At 34.2% G+C, this 22,140-nt stretch overlaps 2 protein-coding genes across 3 annotated transcripts in view; both read right to left on the bottom strand.

Moving 5' to 3' along the window:
• The window catches only part of LOC128162609 (zinc finger protein 300-like), a 292,098-nt gene that overhangs the window by 22,093 nt on the left and 247,865 nt on the right, over positions 1–22,140 (bottom strand). The gene's annotated exons all lie outside the window — the stretch shown is intronic.
• Positions 13,094–22,140, bottom strand: part of LOC128163192 (THO complex subunit 3-like) — a 46,846-nt gene continuing 37,799 nt past the window's right edge. Inside the window, exons 5-7 of the mRNA XM_052826720.1 lie at positions 14,591–14,752; positions 14,065–14,165; positions 13,094–13,149 (exon numbers count right to left, since the gene is read on the bottom strand). Coding sequence (XP_052682680.1) covers positions 13,094–13,149; positions 14,065–14,165; positions 14,591–14,752 — 319 coding nt within the window. The remainder of the gene's footprint in view (positions 13,150–14,064; positions 14,166–14,590; positions 14,753–22,140) is intronic.

Below are 22,140 nucleotides of genomic sequence, written 5' to 3'. Positions count from 1 at the left end.
CAACATATCCAAACTACAGGAAAATCAATCGAGAGGGGACTGAGATATGGCCACTAAAATAACCCCTACCATGAAAAATTCACTTTCACTTTGGAATTTGTGTAAACATTGGCCTCTTTACACCCTTTCTATTGCGCCTGTAAAGATACTTTTTCTAAAAAATTTCCTGTCTGCATTTTTTTTCCAAACCTTTTCTTTTCCATCCATGCCATAAAACGAACCAAATTCGACCATTTAGTACCCCTAGGATTTTTTGAAATAATACATACATTTTTAGAATGGAACTACTAGGCTACGCTCAGGAGAATATTACATTGTATGAACATATTCATTTAAATAAAAAGTGCTTAAACTATTTAAGTATTCAAGTATCTACTACAATTTCCCAGGGCGGGGGAAGTGGGGGAGGGGGTGGTCTTTGTTTGGAGAAGGATCCTAGACCTGGTTTAGTCTATTTCGTTTATTTTACTTTGTGAATTTAATAAGGTTGAATTTTTCAGGGGGGGGGGGGGGGGGGTTGGTTGATTCTCATCTAGATCCGCGCATGCCTATTTAAAGTGATTTTAGACGTAGTTTGTTTTTTTGGTAATTTGTAAGGTACAAAGGAAATATTTATTTTGGGGTGATTAAAAAACAAACAAAAGTCCTGAACATCAATGTCACACACAGGAGGGTTGGGGTGTTCTGCCCAGGTGATTAACTCGGTTGTAACTGGGTTAGATGAAAACAAAACAGAACCTCTGTGGCAAAGCATTTTGAAAAAAGAAATCAAGTCCGTTGAAAACCCTTTTTAAAAAAAAGTAATGAATGTGATTTACCGCCTTTGTTGACAACGGGGGGGGGGGGGGGGGTTGTTAACGATATACAGTTCATTTACTAGTACATCATTGAAATAATTGATTACAGGAGGATTTTTTAAGGTCCCCATGATTTATCTTTCTTTCCAAAATATGAAATATAAAGCAAGCTATACGCGTTTAGCGTAAACGTTACAGAACGGGAAAGACTTAGAAATAAGATGTGCCGAAGACAAGATGATATTGGAAAAAAAACTGCCCCCCCCCCTCCCAAAAAAAAGTTTCTCCCGTGGAATATATGAAGACCGTAATTGAATGTAACTACATTTGTATTAGAATTACTAAGTATAACAACAAAAAAACTATCGATATTTTATCAAAGTAAAGTACTCCCCTTCAATATACGGTGTTTATTTTACTGAGTTAACATAATTATAGAAAATGAAAAAATACATAAACCTAAGCAGTTTCGCTTAAAAAAAATTGGGTTTAATTTATATATAATAAAATTCACTAGAATTTTCTCCTCTATTTCTTATGAAAATCGATTACAGTTATTTGGACTTTTTAGGTTTGTTACCGATTTTCTATGGAAATATAAAAAATATAATGAAAAATAAGTTCTTAAAACAATAGAATTAACTTTCTTGTTGCATGACTGTAAACAAAAGTTGTTTTAAAAATACGTATGAAATAAATTTCCAAACTAAAAACTTACATGTATAGAAATCAATGGAACTACTTTTGTAAATCACATGTAATATGAAAAGTATAATTTATAGTCTTATAAACAAAAAGAATCCATTTATGAAAATTGGTTCTTTTATAACACTTGACAATTTTTACAGAAATAAATTGCAAATTTTCAATTAATTCGATGGTTTCAATTTTTTAGACCATATCTTCATCCTTGTTTTAATTCTTGTTCTTAAAAATAATATTTTATATGGTTTCACTTTGAAATAACTTTCTCGGCCATATCTTGAATATACATTAAGTTCTGTATCCAAAGAATGTGACATTGCTTAAAATTTTTTAAAAGCGTTTCACAGATAAAATAGCGCCTTTGATAAGGCGCGCAATGCCGACACCGGCGCCATTTGTCGCGGTACTTCAAACCGCTCGTTGGGAGAAGCCTTATCACAGGAACCCCGACAAAATCCTTATAAAAACTGTATCGACACAAAAATCCATATTATTCCCCAAAGAGTTGACAACAATAGCAGAATGTCTTCCGCCATCGTGATGCAGTTAACCAAGAGATTGGACCGCTCCGAGATTTACTTTAAGAAAGCCTGCCTCCAGATTGTGATGCTCAACGAGAAACTTTCCTCCGCCAGCAGAAATGCCTCCGGTCGACGTTCTTTCCGGTACTCTCTACGTCTGCGCCTGGCGGCAATCGAGGGTCTACGCAACGTTTACTACGAATACGCCATGATCAAAGCTCAGGAGATGCAACAAGTAAGGCGTGACTCAGAAGAAGAGGAGGAAGAAGGACATGTCATGGTCCAATGATTTCACAACTACCGTCCTATCAACATTTGCCATAAATAAGAAACGGCTCTTTTCAGAGCCACTCAAATTATTCGAAAAGAATGTCTCTATTACACACTCTGAACAAGGTAAAAGTGTTTACAGTACACATTCACTAAAGATATGTTTAACACAGCCACCTGACGTCATAAAAGTTTTCTCCTAATAAATACCCCAATTCTAATCATACACTTGTTCTTTGTTAGATACTGGGGGGGGGGGGGGTTATTAGGAGAAAATTTTATAACGGCAGGTGCTCGCATGTTGTGTATCATAAGTTAAAGAAGATGTCTGAATAAGGCGTGTAAAATGCCCATATGAGGAATAATTACTTGTAGATACAGCAAAATTGAAATATCATTTAGTCTGATACTTTAAAAAAAATTAAAAACAATGTATATTTAACGTAACATCGGTTTGTAACCCTTAAATATTTGAAATACTTGCAATAGGTTGCTTTAAATTGGCGTATGCGTGTCAAAACCTCCAAACAGTGTCATTTTTATAACTTCAATGCCTTTTCTTTTATAAAGTGGGTCTAAGCTCCATATTTTTGTCACAGTCTAAATGAGATTTAATGGAATTTCAACCGATTTTAATCAAAAAAATGTGGAGAGATGACCCACTATTCTTTTAAAATGTCGTTTTGTAACCATACAATTGAACATTTTAGAAAATTAATACAAGTCCGTAAATTTGTGGCTTACGTCTCATACAGCATTTAAACAACGCACTTTGTTTTGAATGAAATGGCTCAGTTGTTAGAGCTTTATAGAACTTATCTTTTAGGTTGTGGGTTCAATACCACCAAAACTTATTAACCAAAACAAATATTTCAAATTGAATATAGTTATAGTTAGAAATTACCCTTTTGTAAACTTGTATTATAACATATAACATATATTTTATTATAGAAATGTTAAATTTAAAATTGTATTTTACGATTTAACGAAATGGGCAGTTGTGCCATCTTATTACCCAATATTCTTTGAGGTTAAATTTGCAGACCCGAATGAAAAAATGAATTGTATTGATAAAAGTAATATCAACGCATTTTGATTATATAACTACATGTACAATGTATATAATTATTAAGTTGCTAAAATTCCAAGAAAAACCCCAAATTAAAAAACTTGAAATGCAACGCATTAATGCCATTTGAAAAAAAACCCACAGCATTAAAATGCCAAGTTTATTAGAACCCAAACTGTGCTAAAAAAAAAAAATACAAATAGTTACCTTATGATAGTGTGTGTTATCAATGTTCTTATTCACCAGCAGGTTTGAAATAAAAGTGTGTTTTTTCTTCAAAAAAGTATTTCAAGTTAAGTCACCATGCACATACATGTTTTTATTTACTATTATGTGTTACATAGGCGACGGAACCGGGGGGGGGGGGGGGCTTTTTTTTGCAAAGTTAAACCTAACCGCAAGGCACATAGCATCAAGATTGGGTCAGCCCCGACATTTCCGAATTGAAATGAAAATAAGAAAATACTAGGAGTGATATTGAACCCCCCCCTCCCCCGCCTTGGTAGGTGTATAAGATTTTTTTTTGGAGTAATAGGTATAGTACGCCACCCCCCCCCCACCACCACCACTGATTAGGAATTTTATGATTTAGGGAATCAGCCCTTTTTTTTGGCTTGTCAAGATTTCTGATGATTAGTCCCCCCCCCCCCCTTTCAATTTTCTTCTGACGCCACTGTGTTAAAACAAAACTATATTCCAATATATTTTTACATCCACCACGTATGATTCTCTATATTTCTTACGGAAATTGATTGTAATTCATAGCTCTGTAAAAACAGACAGGACTACACGTCCCGTTTATCGATCGATTGAAACTTTAAACGAAATAGTCATGATGATGATGTCAGACCCAAACTTCATTTCAAGAAGATTCGGCTCCTGAGCCTCTTTCGTTTATCTCACGTACTGATGTACATGTACATTAACAATAATTTGGTTGACGTTTCTTAATTTATACGATCATACATAGTCAAGCTTTTACCTTGTGCCATCAAATGATTCTCATATGTTGCTGAATTGCCCAAAATGTGAATGTTTTATAGATGTAGATGTCAATAACAGTAGGAATTTTAGCTCGTCGTGCGGGGTTGGTAGAGGCAATCTTTATTTAATTATTATAATTTCATTTTTTTTTAAATACTGAATGTGATTGCTTTAGACGAAGTTAATAATCCGTTCTGTTACCCTCAGCAACTTACTTCGCAAGGGGTAACTTAACGAATTGTTACATGCGCGTAAATTAAGCACGTAGGGTTCGCCGTAAAATTGAAGTAATTCCTATCAAAAAAATAATTTTTTAATCAAGACATTCAGTAGAATAAAATGAATAGTGCCTGTTTAGGAGAGTAACAGTTGAAATTGAAACGCCTAAAACCCATTGTCAACAATGGTTATTGAGGGGTGTCATTTTCAACTGTTACCCTCCCAAACAGGCACTATTTATATAGTGTTGTATGTTCTATCTGATAAAGTTGACTCATAAATGTAATGCAATAACAATTGTCTTACAACAACTATAAGCACTATGATTATTGTGCACATGTGATATACCGTAATTTATTAAGTGAAATTAATTAACCCACCCCCACTATTTTATGAACAATATCACTTTGGAAATAGACATTATGTTAATTTATAATTATAGTTTTTTTTATTCTGTTCAATACTTTTAGAAATACATGCACATGATTACACATACCGCTATTATTTTGTAAACAATATTCCAAAATCTTTAATCCTTAGATTCTTAAAACAACAGTTAGCTGGCTGTGGTGGTTCATTCCCACTTAGCCAACATTCTGAAATTTTCAGTTCCCACTTGACAGTCATTAAAGCCATTGTCCAAGTTTAAGTATTTATAACGGCACATTGTCAAAACATCAAATGCGTATTATGGTTTCCATTTGAAAGTGCCGAAGAGAGAGAGAGAGAGAGAGAGAGAGAGAGAGAGAGAGAGAGAGAGAGAGAGAGAGAGAGATAGAGAGAGAGAGAGAGAGAGAGAGATTGTACAATCAATTTAAAGTTATTAATTTTGATAAATTCTAGATGCTAATCAAAGTAACACGTACAGGTGTTTATTTGTTAGTTTGATAAAACCAAGATATTGTAATATACATGTAACTGTCAACGTATGGGCCAACTATCACTTATCTACACAAGCAAATTATTTCTTTAGCCCAATTTTAAATGAACGGAAATATCATTCGATCATATGTGTGTTATAAAAGCAATGCTCATTAAGGTTTTCCGCTCTCAGCGGAAAACCTTACTATTATTCTGAAGAATTTTCAAATTTCTTCTTATTTTTTTTTTCTTCTAGACGCCAACTTTGATCCTTAATATCTCGCTCGTTTGTTCACCGATTGTTTTGAAATTTTTAGGACTGATAACATGCCGCGTGATGTTGTCGTTGCATATTTTAGTTGAGGAAAATCTCTATCCGGTTTTGAGTTATTCCCCTTTTAGTAAAATTTAACGACTTCTTTTGTCCAGGGGGTTTAGCTTTAACAATGACTGGCAGAGTCATAAAGATGGGCTGTTTTGGAAGCTAATACATTGAATTTGTGCGAGATATATTTTATTTATTATTTAAATGCAAATAAAAGGGGTGGTATAGATTTTGAAACAAAGGTAAGAAAAAAAATCAAAAAAATTCGCGTATTTTCCGTAATAGTTTTCTACCTGATAAAAATTTGTTATAACATGTATTTTAAAAGTTCTTGGTCTTACCCAGACCTTTCATTCGGTATACCGAAAAAGGGGCTGGCCCTTATAATTAGGGAGTTAGAGGCGTCCAAAGTTTCTTGTCAATAACTTAAAAAGGAATAAATATTTCTAATGCATTATTGAAGCAAAGTTGTAAATAAATTAATTTTGAATCCTTCTATAGTATTCAATGTAATGTTTTCGTAATTTATAGTCAATATTTGCAGACACAATTGTTGTCAGTTCGGTCCATTTTTTGTGGGGGTGCGCACGTTTATGAGGTTATGAAAGGGCTTCTTGTAATGCACTAACTGATACATTTAGCGCGCAAAAATAATTCCACATAAAATTCCCAAATGTTTTTATACATGTGTACATTTTCATTTCATGTAGATAAACCTCTTTGACCTTATTTTTGTCGTTTGTTTCATAACTGTGCCCCTGTCTATATTTAGATGCATTACGAGACTCAGGTAACCGATCGATAGGAGAGTCGCTAGCTGTATTCAGGCCGTCGCCTAGACGACAGTGCATGTGCTTGTAGAGCTGGACGTACACGATTAACGCCCCACTGTGTTACTGTAACAGAGACATTTTGAATTGTGTCAGTACTGGGAGATGTGTTAATAAAATGGTTCCAATGAATGGTAATTAAACTCAACTTTACTACAATACGTATACACGGCCGTCATATAAAGCACAATGTGTATAACTGACATGACAAATGTACGCTGGCAATTAAAACGAACGCAGGATTGCTCCCGATAGAACAATTCTTTTAAAGCAAAAAAAAAAAAATACTGATTTGCGATGGATATAATATAATTATCATCGTGGAGATGATTTTAAAAAGTGAACTCAATATTCGTATACGATAATATTTGAATCCAAAGCCGCTAGTTTTAAGTTACGGTTATTAGGGATATTAATAATGACTTGCCCCGCGTTTCAGGTTTTTTACTTGCAAAGCATCTACAAACGAAAATACCAAACAACCTTCAGCAGCAACTTATAAATTATTTATTCCATACACAATTCTAAAGAGGTAATTAAATAAATTTTATAAATGCTTTATACTTGTATTCGCTATCTTCCATGGAAAAAAGTGGCATGGAAAAAATGTTGTTCAATGTTCATCAAATACGCTGTAGCCTTAGCAATCAAAAATAATTAACAAACTGTATATTAATAGATTGACATATCAACAAACATTCAGACCCGCAATGTGTTTTCTTACAAGTTCTATAAAACGTAGACTCAATGACTGAATTCTTTACCGTTTTCCGTCTGGGTTATTTTGAATCACGTGTGTACGTTATGTGTAGCCATATAGATGAACACTTTAAGTGTTTAATTTTTAAAAGAAATTGTGTACATGCAGAGCAATGCAATGCTAGGACAATTTTAATTCCAACAATGTATATGGTGAGGCCGGTCAGACTGATACTGGTTCTGCTTGTTCTACAAATAGCGAATGTAAGACGAAGTATTTGGGTGTTAAATTTTAAACAAATATAAGTATTGCTTTCTTAAAAGCTTGCATTACTCAACAAAGTATTTTATTGGAATCGTTACCTTAGCTGCATATATGTGCCGCTCGGTCTGTATCCCGGAAAAATTGACTACCATCCGAAATTTTTCATACAAGATCTACAGACTTGCAGCTAACATTAGCTGTTTATAAATTCATTAAAAAGACGCGCAGAATCAAATGGTAATATGTCGTTTGATATGGGATTTATGACGTCTATTTATATTGTTTTCATTAAAATTATTTCATTATTTCAAGCTTGTGGGTGGAATGAAATCAGTTTCACATGTTATATGACATAAAGATGTCCTCTCCCCACTTTTTTCTCGAAGCAACTATTTTTATAAAATGTGCATAAAAAAATTGAATTATCATCGGGAGCCGCCCCACCCCCCCCCCCCCCCCCCCATTTTGGTAGCATGTAAAAAAAAAATGGTATGGAAATCATGAAATTATGAGTGAAATTTTGAAAATTTTGGAAAATTCAAAAAAAAAAATTATTTTTTTGCTTGTCAAGATTTGTTGTATGAGTTTGCCCCCCCCCCCCCCACTTTCAAAACAGATGCTACGTGCTTGGAAATTAGGGTTACTCATTTCTTTATTCCCCTCTTTAATAAACAAAACAAACTAACAAACATAACCGATCCAGATAAATATAATTACATGTATCAAAAATAAACTTAAAAAACAAACTACACATTCATCCTTCACCCACAATATTGCCTTTTCGATATTTTTCATCGTTGTAGACCCGTGTAACAATCTGTTAAGTAGGTGCTTTCACGAAAAAGAACCCCTTGCTGATCTACATTTTCATTAACGCATACAAAGGAAAAATATATTTTGATTTATTTTTGAATTTCTTTTGATGTAAAAAAAAAAAAGAGAAGAAATTGGTTCTTAGTCTCCCTATATGCCTGTTTGTTAGCGGTTAATCCAAGTTCATTTTGAATATCCTTTTGTAATTTAAAGAATGCGATGTAAAAAAAATTTCAAGCAATATTTCGGATAAGGCAATGAAGAGTTGTTTCTTGAAATTTTATTAGACCATAAAATTGTAAAATGCTAACATTGAAAATTGTGCCCGATTTCTTTCTTTTTTTTAAGGTAAAACTTTATTGATTTAAAAATTGATTCTTTGAGACAAACAAATTGACATAATCAATAAGAGTTTGACAATCTCTAACTGCAGGTCTGTAGCTTTTAATCAGAAAAAGAATCGGATGGACGACCTAGGACACAGATCGTCCATCCGAATTTCTTGAAAATTGCCATTATTTTCGTACGCGGACGCAATATCCACCGAGACTAAATGGTTTGTATCTTAAGTTTTAAGTTTTAACTGCTTTGAAAGGTAGTATTGGTTTTCTGATACATGTAATTATGAACATGAATAATTAAATAAAAATGGTTAAAATTACAGTAAAATTACCGGCATCGATCTTCTCCGTGCGCGGATCTAGAAGGGGAAGGGCTCCAGACCCCCCCCCCCCCCCAGCGAAATTTCTTTCAATTACATGTACATTATAAACTTACCAAATATGCCTCGGACATCCCTTGGCAAACTCAAATAACCGTCTGACTTTTCAACCCCCACCCCGGAAAAATTTTCTGATCCGCGCATGTTCCCCCCTCCTCGAAATACAAAATTATTCTTCAAAACCCCTTGTAAAATTTCCAGGATCTCCGCATATATACTAAGAGATTCATTGGCGCTTGCGTTCGATAAAAATGCGTGTAAAACGTTTGCCAATGGTCTTTTTACCTTCGTACCGGGCATAACCACAGTCCCACTCTGTGAATAAAATGCGGCGAATCAAACTAGAGACAACGTGTTAAGACCTGTATTTGCTTATAAACATGTAGTATTATCGTGCAAAATGCACTGTTCAATTATAGTTTTTTTTTTACTTTACTTGTAAAATTCGACATCTGTTTCGTAATTTTTTCTCACAGTTTATTTCTTACATAGTTACTTTTTTTATTTAGTGATTGACACTTTTCAGACTTTATATGTGGTTTCAAAGAGACAGAGTGTCATGTCTCAAGGACTGTTAATCTCTTAAAACAACATTGTGCAATTATCAGATTTTCATTTCTTGGACATCAAAGACTCATTGAGTTTATTTAATTATTTTATATCTGTGAACCTTTCACTCAGCTTACTTATATCATTACCTGTCAATTGCAATTTATACTCATTGTTAAGATTCTTATAAATAGTTATGTACAATTGTCAATGTGCAGTCTGGAATACGGCGACCAGCCCCGGCCACGTCCGACTCTCCCAGAGTCTTGAGTCCGGAGGCCACTTCTGGCCATATCCGACTTGTTTGTAACATGTCTGTCTGTTAAATTGTTATAATGTTGCCATCATTGAGTCTCGTCCAATAATGTGGAATCCTGCAACAATTGCCTGTTTATTTCTCTGGAACTGTATACTGGTGGACCTTCGGGAATACGGCAAACCTACCCTTCGTTTTAGCTTACGGCCCACAGCGCGCCCCAACCTTTTACCTTATACACTTTACGCCAACATTCCCTCACCCGGTTCGAACTGCACACGACCGATGCAGATACAGACGAATTCTCTATCACCGTAAAATCTACGCGGTCACCGAAATATAATACTTTGTTTCTCAGTGTTTACACATCTAATATTGTACAAAGGTCAGCTATCAGTTTTTTGTAATACGTCACAAGTATGACGCAGCTACGACGGAAAACCTAATCGTTGCTTGCAACGAGCTCGTGTCTAGTTTTAATAGTCTAATTCGAATCCATAGAACTCGATAAAAACATTATCGCCATAGCTCTAGAAACTGAGACTGGGCAAATGTACGTAAAACAAGGGCCTTTCAAATTAGATTTGCTATTCTTTTAAGGGCTAGTATTTTATTTCCGTTTTGGTACATTTGAATAAATAAATCTTTAGCTAGCAACAAAATCTGACAAAAAAGACACCGAATATTATCTGTTAGTGTCTACTTTCAACTTAAAATAAGAATTTAGACCCAAGAAGGAATGGAAATAAATGCTACGTCCATATAGGTAATACCCCCCTCCCCCCACTCAGAATCAAATGGTCGTCATCTTAGTTGTAAACACCGTTTAATAACAGGATAGTAAGTTCTAACTCTTTATCATAAATCATTTATATAATCAGACAAAATTGGAGAGGGAGGATTCCTGAAACGTGCATGTATACTCGGGATCTTTTGTCAACAGCTTAAAAATTGTATTTACTTGAAACTATTTTAGTGAAACTACTTTTGAGAGAATTTGTGAATTAGGAAGAAGACATTAACCTGAAAATTATTAATTTGAAAACATATTGGAGCTAGTAGAACAATTTTAACAAGACCTTGGAATTTCGGTAGGGCTTAGCTATCTATTCCTTGCGTCATAACAATTTAAAAATGATGCGGTTTCAAACGAATTTATGCATCGATTGCGTAGTCTTAGCTCCAGGGCCAGAACAATCTTGTTAATTTCTAAGAACCATGGCTGAGTGGCCAGCAATGAAATAGACAGGCATACGTCACATTGCTGTTTGACAGAATTACTCAAAGTCCAAGCTCTCGTTAAAATTGTTCCAACACCAGAAAAAACGGAATGCACTTAAACTTTTGGATGTTGTCGGTCCTAGAACACACCAATCGGTGCAGAAAAATTGAATGCCGCGTTAGATTTTATTTAACAATTTTTTTCCATTTGTACATGTCAAATTGGTTATGTAAGTTTGAATATTTCATTTAATTTTACAATGGTTAATATTATATACTCAATACACTTATTTGATGACGTTTAATTTTATGCTCATGGCGCATGAACATTTGTGAATAGGCTATGTGTATTCAGTACTATTCACAAGAAATATTGAACGTTGCAGATTTCCAATTCAATCGTAAGGGGAAATATACACTCAAAGTAAATATTACGTCATGTAAAGAGTCTTTGAATATTTGCCAACACTATTACTTATTAGGTTTGTTAATGACTGTTTACAGAAATTTGTGGGGTCAGTAAAGTTCATAGAAGGCGAGGCGGAGCTGAGCCTTCTATGGACTTTACCGACCCCATAAATTTTTGGAGCCTCGCCTTCTATGGACTTTGCCGACCCCACAAATTTCTGTAAACAGTCAGCAACAAACCTAATAAGTGTTTTGTTTTGTCGAGGACCCTAAATTTGATATGTAACCAACAAAAGATAATATATACAAATAAAATTCATAGGCTTATTATCTACAGTACAGGCAAAGCGGATCCCGTATTGGAGATAGTGAAATGATGGTCCTTGTTAACTGACAATAAAGGAGAGAATATTTTCTATTGAACGGTTAAAGATGAACAGGTGAAATGATGGCATTGCTACTATCTTTTATTACAGTTAACTCATTGAAAAGATATGGTATTATCATGTGGTATATTTTATATGCATGTATTCTTGATTTATAGAATTCGCCGTACAAATTACAAATTGATCATTCACTAATTGAAAAGTATCTTAAATTTCCTTGATCATAGCATAATTTGTAAAGAACTACAATGTAAGTTTGTACCTTTCCCGTCAGTCGTCTGTGCAAACCTGGATGCCATTGTATATAGGGTCGTTTTATTACGTCACGGGCAAAAGGGGAGTCACTCTAAATATTTTTGGGCTTAAAATTTAAAGGTATGGTTGAACGTTTGTATTAAAAATAAGCTCAAATAACGTCACGTCCGCCATGTTGCAGTATAAATTTTAACGCCCGCCGTGTAAAGAAATTTATAAGGCAATCACGTGAGGTGATTCATCCAATGACGTCGAGACATTCTAGTCCGAGGCAAAACAAAACAGAATTGTCATACCCGCTTACATGCAGGTATCTCCTGTAATACACGACAGTCCTATAGTTTGTGTCCGCTGGCTGACAACGCACTAAAAACGTTATAAACACATATATAACAGACGCGGTAGAAACACCAAGGGAGTACCATAACTTATTTTAAAATAAATTCAAGTTACTTTTACATGTACATTTTGAAAAACGTACGCCCCGATACGGATCATCCCATGGTAACATTTACATGTACATAGTCATGTATTGAGTTTCTTTTTTTTCAAAGAACTATATATGATAAAACTTTTGTTCAAGCAATCGCTCAATGTCTTCAGTAAATTAAAAATGTTTGAAAGCAAGTCGTTTTACGCTAAAATGCAAATATAGTTAGAAAAGAAAAGTTTATATGTTTCTTTTTTCAAAATTGTTGGCTTATGAATCAAAAGTAAAATTATGAAAATATTTCAAATGTATATCTGACAGAGGAAGCAAAGATTAACACACTATAAATTGATAATGTTCATTTTATATGGCCATTACAGGCCCATATTACATATAGTCCTATAATTTTTTAAACATTAACCTTGAATACCGCATATTAAATTACTTTACATTAAAGGGCTGATAACTCGAAGATTGACTGCACAAAAGTACAATGGTATAACAACCCCTCAGTGTGCAGTGAACCTGTAGAGGGTCTGGGGATAATCCTTGGCAGAGGGGAGATCTGTATGGGAAAATGTCACATTCAATTGAATGTTTGTTTCATTCTAATAATGGATGTTTTCATAATTTCTCATAATTTTTATTTTTTAAATATTCTTTGACATTGAAAATTTTTTAGGTCTTAATTTCTTTTGTAAAAATAAATATCCGTTTACTGGAATGTTGTTTCAAAAAAGTGTTTCTGCATGCTTTACAAAATAAACCAACGACTGTAAATGTATGAATAAATAGAAAATTTCAATTTTTAATAAATGAAAATCTTGAAATGATGTTTTTTTTTTTTTTTACAAAATACATAATAGTTAAACACAATTACAAGTACATGTACTAAATGCATTTACATGAACATTCCACATGTTAAAATACATAAAACATAATGCAAAACATATACATTGAAATAATGAACAATACTGATTTCATGCAGTAATAACAAACTCTATAAAAAATATAACACAAGGGATTCAGAATGCAAATATTGGCACTTTCTTGAATGTATTCTATAATGTATAAGCACTTTTCGTGGAATTTCAGTTTTTCCTGTGTGTCTGCCGATGTCGGAGCATATTTCCGGATTGGGCAAAACACTTTCCACACTCTGGGCATGCGTATGGCTTTTCCCCGCTGTGGGTCCGCTCATGCTTCATGCAGGTGGGGTAGTCAGCAAATGCACGGGTGCAGGTCCTGCATTTGTACGGTTTCTCATCTGTGTGAATCCGGAAGTGTGTGCGCATAAAACTTTCATTAAAAGTTTAAAACATAAACTTTCATAAAACACCAATTACATGTATTCATGATGTTAATTGATAAATACTACTACCGGTACATGTATGGATTTACATTTTGACTTACTCAAGCACGTTAAATGGCGTTACACATAAATATACCACACATATTACATCTACTATAATATTCTTACCTGAGTCGACCTCTGCTATGTCTATAATCAGATCTTCTGATGCTGAGGCCAACATTTTACCGTCATGGCTGAAGCTCTGGGTTCTGACTGGCCACTCTAACCTTAAATCAACACATTAAATGTCCATGTCTCGGTTTTTTCAGTAATTACAATCAAACAGAAATATCATTCGACCAAATATAAGTAGAGTTTATATGATAAAAAGATGGTTGCAATTCTTATAAATTCTTCTTAAGAAACAGAGACCAAATTTCATTGCTTATATATGATTTCCTGGACATGTTGAACAACGTCATATACAATGCATAAACTACATATTAAACTTGACATCAGTGAATCTTTATTAAGCTTTAGAATCCAAAAAGCTATACATTTTCTAAATCTTATCATACATAGATATATATACAGAGACATTTTGCTGGTAGTAGATCTGAAATAACACCATTTTTAAATGTACATGCAACAAAATGTACAGTACTTGTGAAGTGAATCTTAAATGTAATATATTGTGCACAACTCTTACTACGTTGAGAAGGTCCTACTACATGCTAGCTCTGCTACATCCCAAATACTGACCAAGGCGTCTGCACTACCGGTGGCAAAGTACTTTCCCTTGGGGTCAAACTCGATACAGATGCAGCTAGCAGGGTGAGCATTCAGGGTGTGCTGGAGTTTTAAATCTGGGTAGCTGTCAATGACAAGGTGTTCTATTTGCATACAGTTCAATGCATTTAAAATTATCAAATTGCTGCACAAGATATTGAGTAAAATAAATATGCACAATTAATATGAAAAATTTTGCGTTACATTGAGCTGTAATAACAATCAATTACCTAACCATTTGTTCACTAATGCTTCCTTATACTGCAATGTATCGTGCTCCATCTAATGATCTGTCTAAAAACTATCTCAGTATGTTTATGCTGCCTTGCCCACTCGTCAAGAAGAACAGGTCCCCGTCGTTGTTCCAAGAGATCCCATTGACCTCAATCTTAAACTTTTCCTTGGCCTTTGACCTCTGACTTCTGACATCAATAAAAGTAATTAGGTCATCCTTATTGTTCACGGCCAAAGTGCTGCCATCTGGTGACCAGCAGATGTTTATGTTTTCACCTTAAATTTTGATTTATAGCGAGCGCAGCGAGGCGGTGCGAAGCGCCGCTCGCGTAGCCAGCTCCATAGACAACGTGTAGGAGAGGATCCGGAGAAAATTCGAGTTGAAATCTGCACATTGTTCAAAGAAATTTTTATGAGGCCACGTGAAAAAGTTCTACATATCCCAATAATCCTTGGCGGTGCATAGCAACATGGTGGAACAGGAAGCGTTTCTACGGAAAATTCTTAACTCTAAATCGCATACATCATTTTCATTTAACAACAAAAAATCCTTTTAAAAACACTGAAGTAAACAACACATTTGCTTACGTAAAAAACTGTACCTATCTGAACCTTTGTTGACATATGACTTCATTTCCTTTCCCGAATTTATCCGAACATTTACGAAAACTGTCGAGAGCAAGAAAGCTAAGTATGACGTCAAAGTGATCTCGCGCTTGAGGTGGATCAAGCATCTTTACATGATGTAGGAAGTACTCGGTATCAGTGTTAATTGCGACTTTTTAGCTGATTAGTTTTGTTTTGATATTTGTTTTTGGTTAGTAAATAACCATGCAAGTTCCATGCTTAATTTACTGTATATTGATCCAATCATATATGCATACGTTACGGTTAGGTAGATGATAAAAAAATATTAAAAAAGAAAATTATCAGATCTACGTGCAGCCACGTCATTTTGTAATAAATGAATAAAACAACAATGAGAAAAAATAAACTGTTAAATATGTGGCCAAATCTTTAAATAATATTGGATATCACACACTAAAAAGGGTGAGGACAAATGTCTACAACGCATATATAGCATACAAAAAATTTAAAAAGATAAAAACAAAACTGATGTTACAGAGGAAAATAATTAAAACACAGATAAGAACAAGGGCAAAAATGAAAATGAACACAGACACGTAATTTATTGTTTACTGATTTAATGATCATTAATAAAAAGCAAAGGAATGCTAAATAAAACATAATTATATTTACATAAAAAAACTAAAACGGCTTTGTATTTTACATCAAGATATTTCAATAAGTCTGTTTAACATTTTATCAATGCTCATTGATACATGTAGTTTGTGTGAGTGTATTAGCCTAGGATGGGACATATTGGAATAAATGTTTGACAACCACGGGTTCATTGTGGTGGTAAAGGTGTTCGAGACAAAGCCAAAGTTTTTGGTTGGGAAAGTCCACAGGTTGCATTTAACAATGATGAGAAATCTGTAGTTCCTTCTGCGCTTGCCCCAACGGTCACACCGTAAACATATTAGTTAAGGATATGTGAACCTGACATGAAACTAATTGAATAATTGAAAAAATTGTTTAAACAGACTCTAATCGATTCGTTTTTGTCAAAAAAGACATTTTAAGCATATGTAAATGAGTTCGTTTCCATGGCAACGACCTTCAAACTTACCCATGTTCAAAAAATTAGAACGAGAAAAAAAAACTTAAATGCAAATTAAAAATGTCATAAAAGACATATTTACAATTAACTAGAAAACTTTTCTCACCAAAATATTAAAAAGGTTAATAAAATACTCTATTTATCTGAAAATGGAATATAAGAATTCCTTTTATTTAATCCGCTATTTTAGTTTGAATTTCCTCTGACCACTAAAAAAGTGACATTTTTTGACGTGACCAGAGCTAGAAAAATGGCAAAAAATACTATTTCCTATAATTACACTCTTATTTTTTTAATGTAATTTTGAAGAAATGATAAATAGCAAAAAATTAATAATAAATAATTGGCATGTTGGTGAATTGGAAAAAAAAACTCTAGTCTCTGTACATAAAAAAAAAAACATGCATGAAAACTTTCATACACACAATCTTTATTAAGCCTTTGTTGAAAGATTTAAAATACAATCAAACCAAATAAATCAGAGGTTTCATAAAAATCATATACTGATTGTAATTAGTTTGAATTTCCTCTATCAATCTTTAAAAGATTTGTCTGATTTACAAGGTATTGCATTAAAATGGGTGTCGGAAAATGGAGAATCTTTCAAATGATTACAGGTATAAAATGATATTTGATACTTAATCCTGATAATTCTTTAAATCATATTATCTGATTGGACTAAACAACACTGCAGATTCTGAAATGATTTATGATTTGTCCTAATGTATATACATGATTGTATGCAATCCTATAATTCCTTTGAACTTGAACCCTTCCTTGGTCCCCATATTGGTCTTGATGCTATTTATAATGTATGATTTAGACTTTATCAGAATGATTATACAGGGTAATATATTACAATGGTTCAGCCTCAATTTGAACTAAAAAATAGAAAATGTGGAAGGCCACACCAATTAAATTTCTTTTTCATTGGATCCTGCATGCTCGTGTTTAAATAAAACTTTACAAATCATATCATTATGTACCGCCTAAAAATTTCTGCTACAAAAAATAATAATCTTATTTTATCGCTCGCCCGCTTGTACCCTTTTCCAATTAATGTCCGACAAGGAAGGAATTATATTGGTGTGGCCTAACTAGGATATGTATATTTTTTTCATGCAAAAATTATAAAAATATAGATAAGTTATCTATACCAGTATATATAACAAAAAATATTCTTATTCACAAAAATCATTTCAAAAAATATTTAAAATTAAAAATTTTACTCAACCATACATTCATAACTCATTCAAAAACTCTGTAATTTAAGAGGACTGATATTTTCTGTGAGGCTTGTTGTATATAAGTGTCATAATGATGATCTCAACTTGATCTACATCAGTAACCTCATCAGGGTTTTAAAATAAAACAGACTTCAGACAGATAAATAGATGGACAGACTGATACTAACAGACAGAAATGATGATTTGATATACTATGCAATCATCAAATTAAACATAATTATAAACATAATATGTTTATAATTATGTCTTATTAAGACATATATTTTAAAAACCAGTTTCTCCACATGAACAGTAAACAGTATATAGCCATTACAAACTTCATTACTGCACTTGGTCAGTATAAACAACTTCTGATATCTATCAATTGTATTTCTTATAGCATATGCATTATCATAATATATATTCTTTTACAATACTAATTCTCAATTGTATGCATTATATGTCCAAATTATTCATGACTCTTGGAGTTTCAGAAATGGTTTTCAAATCCAAGTAAATGTAATAAATCATAAATGGTAGATTATCACTGGTTTGGTCCAGTTTCATATTTCAGGATATGTTGTGTTGCTTATTAATTGTCTTAATATTATATCATAAATGTTCAAATAAATATTGTCATCCTTAAATGACCAAATAAATGATCCAGGTCATCAATCGGGAAAGGCTTTATCAGGATGAACATAAGAGAAACAATAATCTGATTATCAGCTCTCCTCTTCATCACTCATGGTTTCAGTTCTTTACATTTGTCTTATATTTTCCGCATTGTGTCTTGTATTAGGAATGACCTCGTTTACACATACCAGTGATGTTCTCATCTCTTGGAGGTTTTAAAAGTCTGTATTAAAAAAACAAACTGATATTACTGGTACTATTACTTATAACATATAAGAAGGACTCCTATGAAAGGATGATTTTAAGAAGCTACATGTGGAAAAATAAAATTCATATAGGCATAGTATGAAAGTGTATGCAACATAGACAGACAGAACCTTATATAAATGGATTATTCTATATAAAAATTTGATATCCGGTGAAACTTGTCAACATTTTATTCTCATCTTGAAAATTTAAATTAATGTTACTTAATTTCATATCTTATATAACTGTGTGTATTAAGAAATCTTATGTTTTCATGATTTGAAAATAATGGGAAAAAAATAAGAATTTGTAACAATAATGAACACATCACATGAAATCTAAATATGATGTGAGCAATTCTATCAACCGATAAACCATGATATATATAGATTATTACATGGCAATTTTTATATCGCATCCTATATTAGCCCGAGGTCGCGGTATATCAGCCCGAGAGCCGTCAGGCTCGAGGGCTGATATACCGCGACCGAGGGCTAATATAGAAAGCAATATAAAAATTGCCATGTTATGATTTTTATATCATATAATTATAGAAAATATTAAAGAGACAGTAAAAACATCATGTGATGAATGACTATTGTTAACAAATCGCTCCGTGTCTATATATTTGATAAACTTCCATGAAATTTTTGCGCCAGCTGTTTGTATACTAGGTTGACGTCAACATTACTTTTTGACGTCATACTCGGAGATCGGAGTTGAACGACGCATATCGAACACTACGTCATAATAACCAATGATTAACGGAAAGGGGTGTGATATAACATCCGATGATTGCCGGAGAGGGGTGTGATATAAGATTTATATCACACCCCTAGGGTTTATATCACACCCCTAGGCAAATTTTTGGTTTATATCGCACAGGGCGGAAAAGGGTATATTTTCTATAAGTATACGATATACTTATTTTTCTTTCAACTGTACTTTGATTTTTACAGTTCAATAAAGGTGAATATCAGTCAGCTGTTCAAATGTTTTCACAGTACAGAAATTCAACATTATCAGTTATTGATAGTGAATAAAAGATTAATTCTTCATGTTATGAACTATATGTGCTAAAATATCATCAATACAAACATATAACCTATTTCCTTACAAATATACTGTTCAAGCTAATGTGCATGAATGTGTTACACTAAAAATCATTTTGTGAGTAAATGTTAACTCACGGCCCTCTATGCGGTTAACCTTACCATTTATCATGGTTAATTTCACTTGAGAAAATTCGAACTTAAATTGTGATTACTTTAATTACAAACACTGACTGAATTAACAATGAATAATTTTTATGTCTGAACAAATTAGGATTATTGTGTAGCTATTCTGCATATAGGCTAGGCGATATTGTTTTCACGTGGATGGTATACGAGCATAATGGGGCCAGCGGTAAATGGCACAAAGGATTTAGCGTTCAGAAAATATAATATGTCAATTTGACCAAACAATCCCTTCAGCAACGACCCAATCCGGATTATGTGGTCCAGCACATTTGAGCCAAGACCCAAAAAATGGTGGACACCCAATCATCTTGTGCCTGTTGTGTCTCATAGCTGCACCCACACCAATTCCTTGCCTGACATCAACTTTAGCTTCATGTTTCATCAGAAGAAAAAGTCAACGCCCGTTCATTCGAAACGACAAGAAAAGATAATGGATCATCAACCACTTTCTCCGTGTACATCACCATCATCGGCTTCTTCCACACCAACATCATCGCCATTAGTACCGTCAGTTACCTTCAAGAAAAGACCACGTGTTGTCAGCTTAACCCCATCACCAGACTGCAAAAAACGACAATGTGTCCTTGACGAAATTCCGCCTCCTGAGCCGTAAAAGAGACAGAAAAGGAAGATCCATTTAACACCATCACCAAAGTGCAAAAAACTACGTGGCTTTGACGAAACTCCGTCTCCTGACCCCAAAAAGAGACACAGTATATCACCAATATCATCACCAAATTCCACCTTCAATTCTACACTGAGTTTGTCCAATCGCTTTTCTGTGCTTGAAGATGATAAAGACTGTGTTGACGAGGACTGTGCTGACGAGGATGATGATGTAAAGGACACTCCAGTATTGAACCCACTCCCAAACAACCAATTCCTGAACATTGATGCCGCCTACCAACTAATAAAAGCGTCAACTCCGTCAAACATTGAAGACAAAATACCGACTGGGCCCAAAGAAAACATATACATTCTTGTTAAGACGACCACCAACAGCAAACAAGAATTTCCAGACGACTGTGGAGTGTGGGGGCGTGCTGGGACAACTGTGAATTCAACATTCATAGAAAAAGACGGCAAATTGAAGACAGTGGTTGTGAGGGATAGCCAAATCTGTGTCGAGAGGAAAGTGCAAAACGTACGGCAATACGTTCCGATAGTGCCCCAAACCGCCGATGACAGTGTAGTAAAATGCCACCGATATTACTCTAAACTCAAGAGCTCGGATCAATTTAAACGGAGAGTGACAATTTTTACAAAATTACCATCATCTAACAAAGACAAACAAGACATTGCAGTGGTGGAATACCAAGGTTCCTGGGAGTCACCAAAACTACCGCATGGCAACTGCACCAAGGCATCGGTCCCCTACCGCCGCACAGATCCAGCCATTCTCCGAGAAGCAGCCCACATCACAAAGCAACATCACCAAATGCCAATGACAACCTGTCAACAAATGATGCAAAATGATTTGATCAACGCTCCCCGTGCCAAACAAATAAGAGACAAAGTATACCGAGAAACCAAGAAGACAGACAATGAAAAATTTCCACTTCACAATATTGCCGACGAAGTACTTTGCGTGATAAACATGTGCCAAAACGGGGAAAATAATGTGAGAGAAATATTTCTAACACCGAACAAACCTCCCAGCGTTATTGTGTATTCAGATGAGCAACTAGAGGATATGAAATCCAACTGCATAGGACCAAACGGAAGTGTCATCGGAATAGACAGAACTTTCAATCTTGGGCCATGTTTTGTGACAACAACAACGTACAAAAATGTCAAAATTCTCAAACGCGAAACATTACAAAATCCAATTTTCCTGGGACCAATATTTCTTCAATGGGACGGTGAAACTAACAGTTATTTTAAGTTTTTGTGTCATCTAAATTCAAAGTTAGGTTTTCCATCCGGACTTAAAGTGGGAAGTGACGAGGAAAAAAGCCATCAAAAATGCCATAAATCAATCCTTTCACAAACCATGTCACCTTCTGTGCACCAAACATCTAAAAGACAATGTCAGGCGTTATCTCAAAGACAAGGATGGCTGCAGGGCGAAGAGAGACTATAGTAAAATCAATTTTCGGCCACGATGGACTTTTAAATAGTGATGATTCGTTTTCTTTTGAATCGAAATTCGCGGATATGGATAGTGTTCTTGCCAAATTTCCAAATGTTCAAAACAACTTCCACA

Source organism: Crassostrea angulata, chromosome 9 (genome assembly GCF_025612915.1).
Source record: "Crassostrea angulata isolate pt1a10 chromosome 9, ASM2561291v2, whole genome shotgun sequence".
NCBI classification, from domain to species: Eukaryota; Metazoa; Mollusca; class Bivalvia; order Ostreida; family Ostreidae; genus Magallana; species Magallana angulata.
Note: the sequence above shows the minus strand (reverse complement) of the source record. Positions and strands in the feature narration are given on the sequence as shown.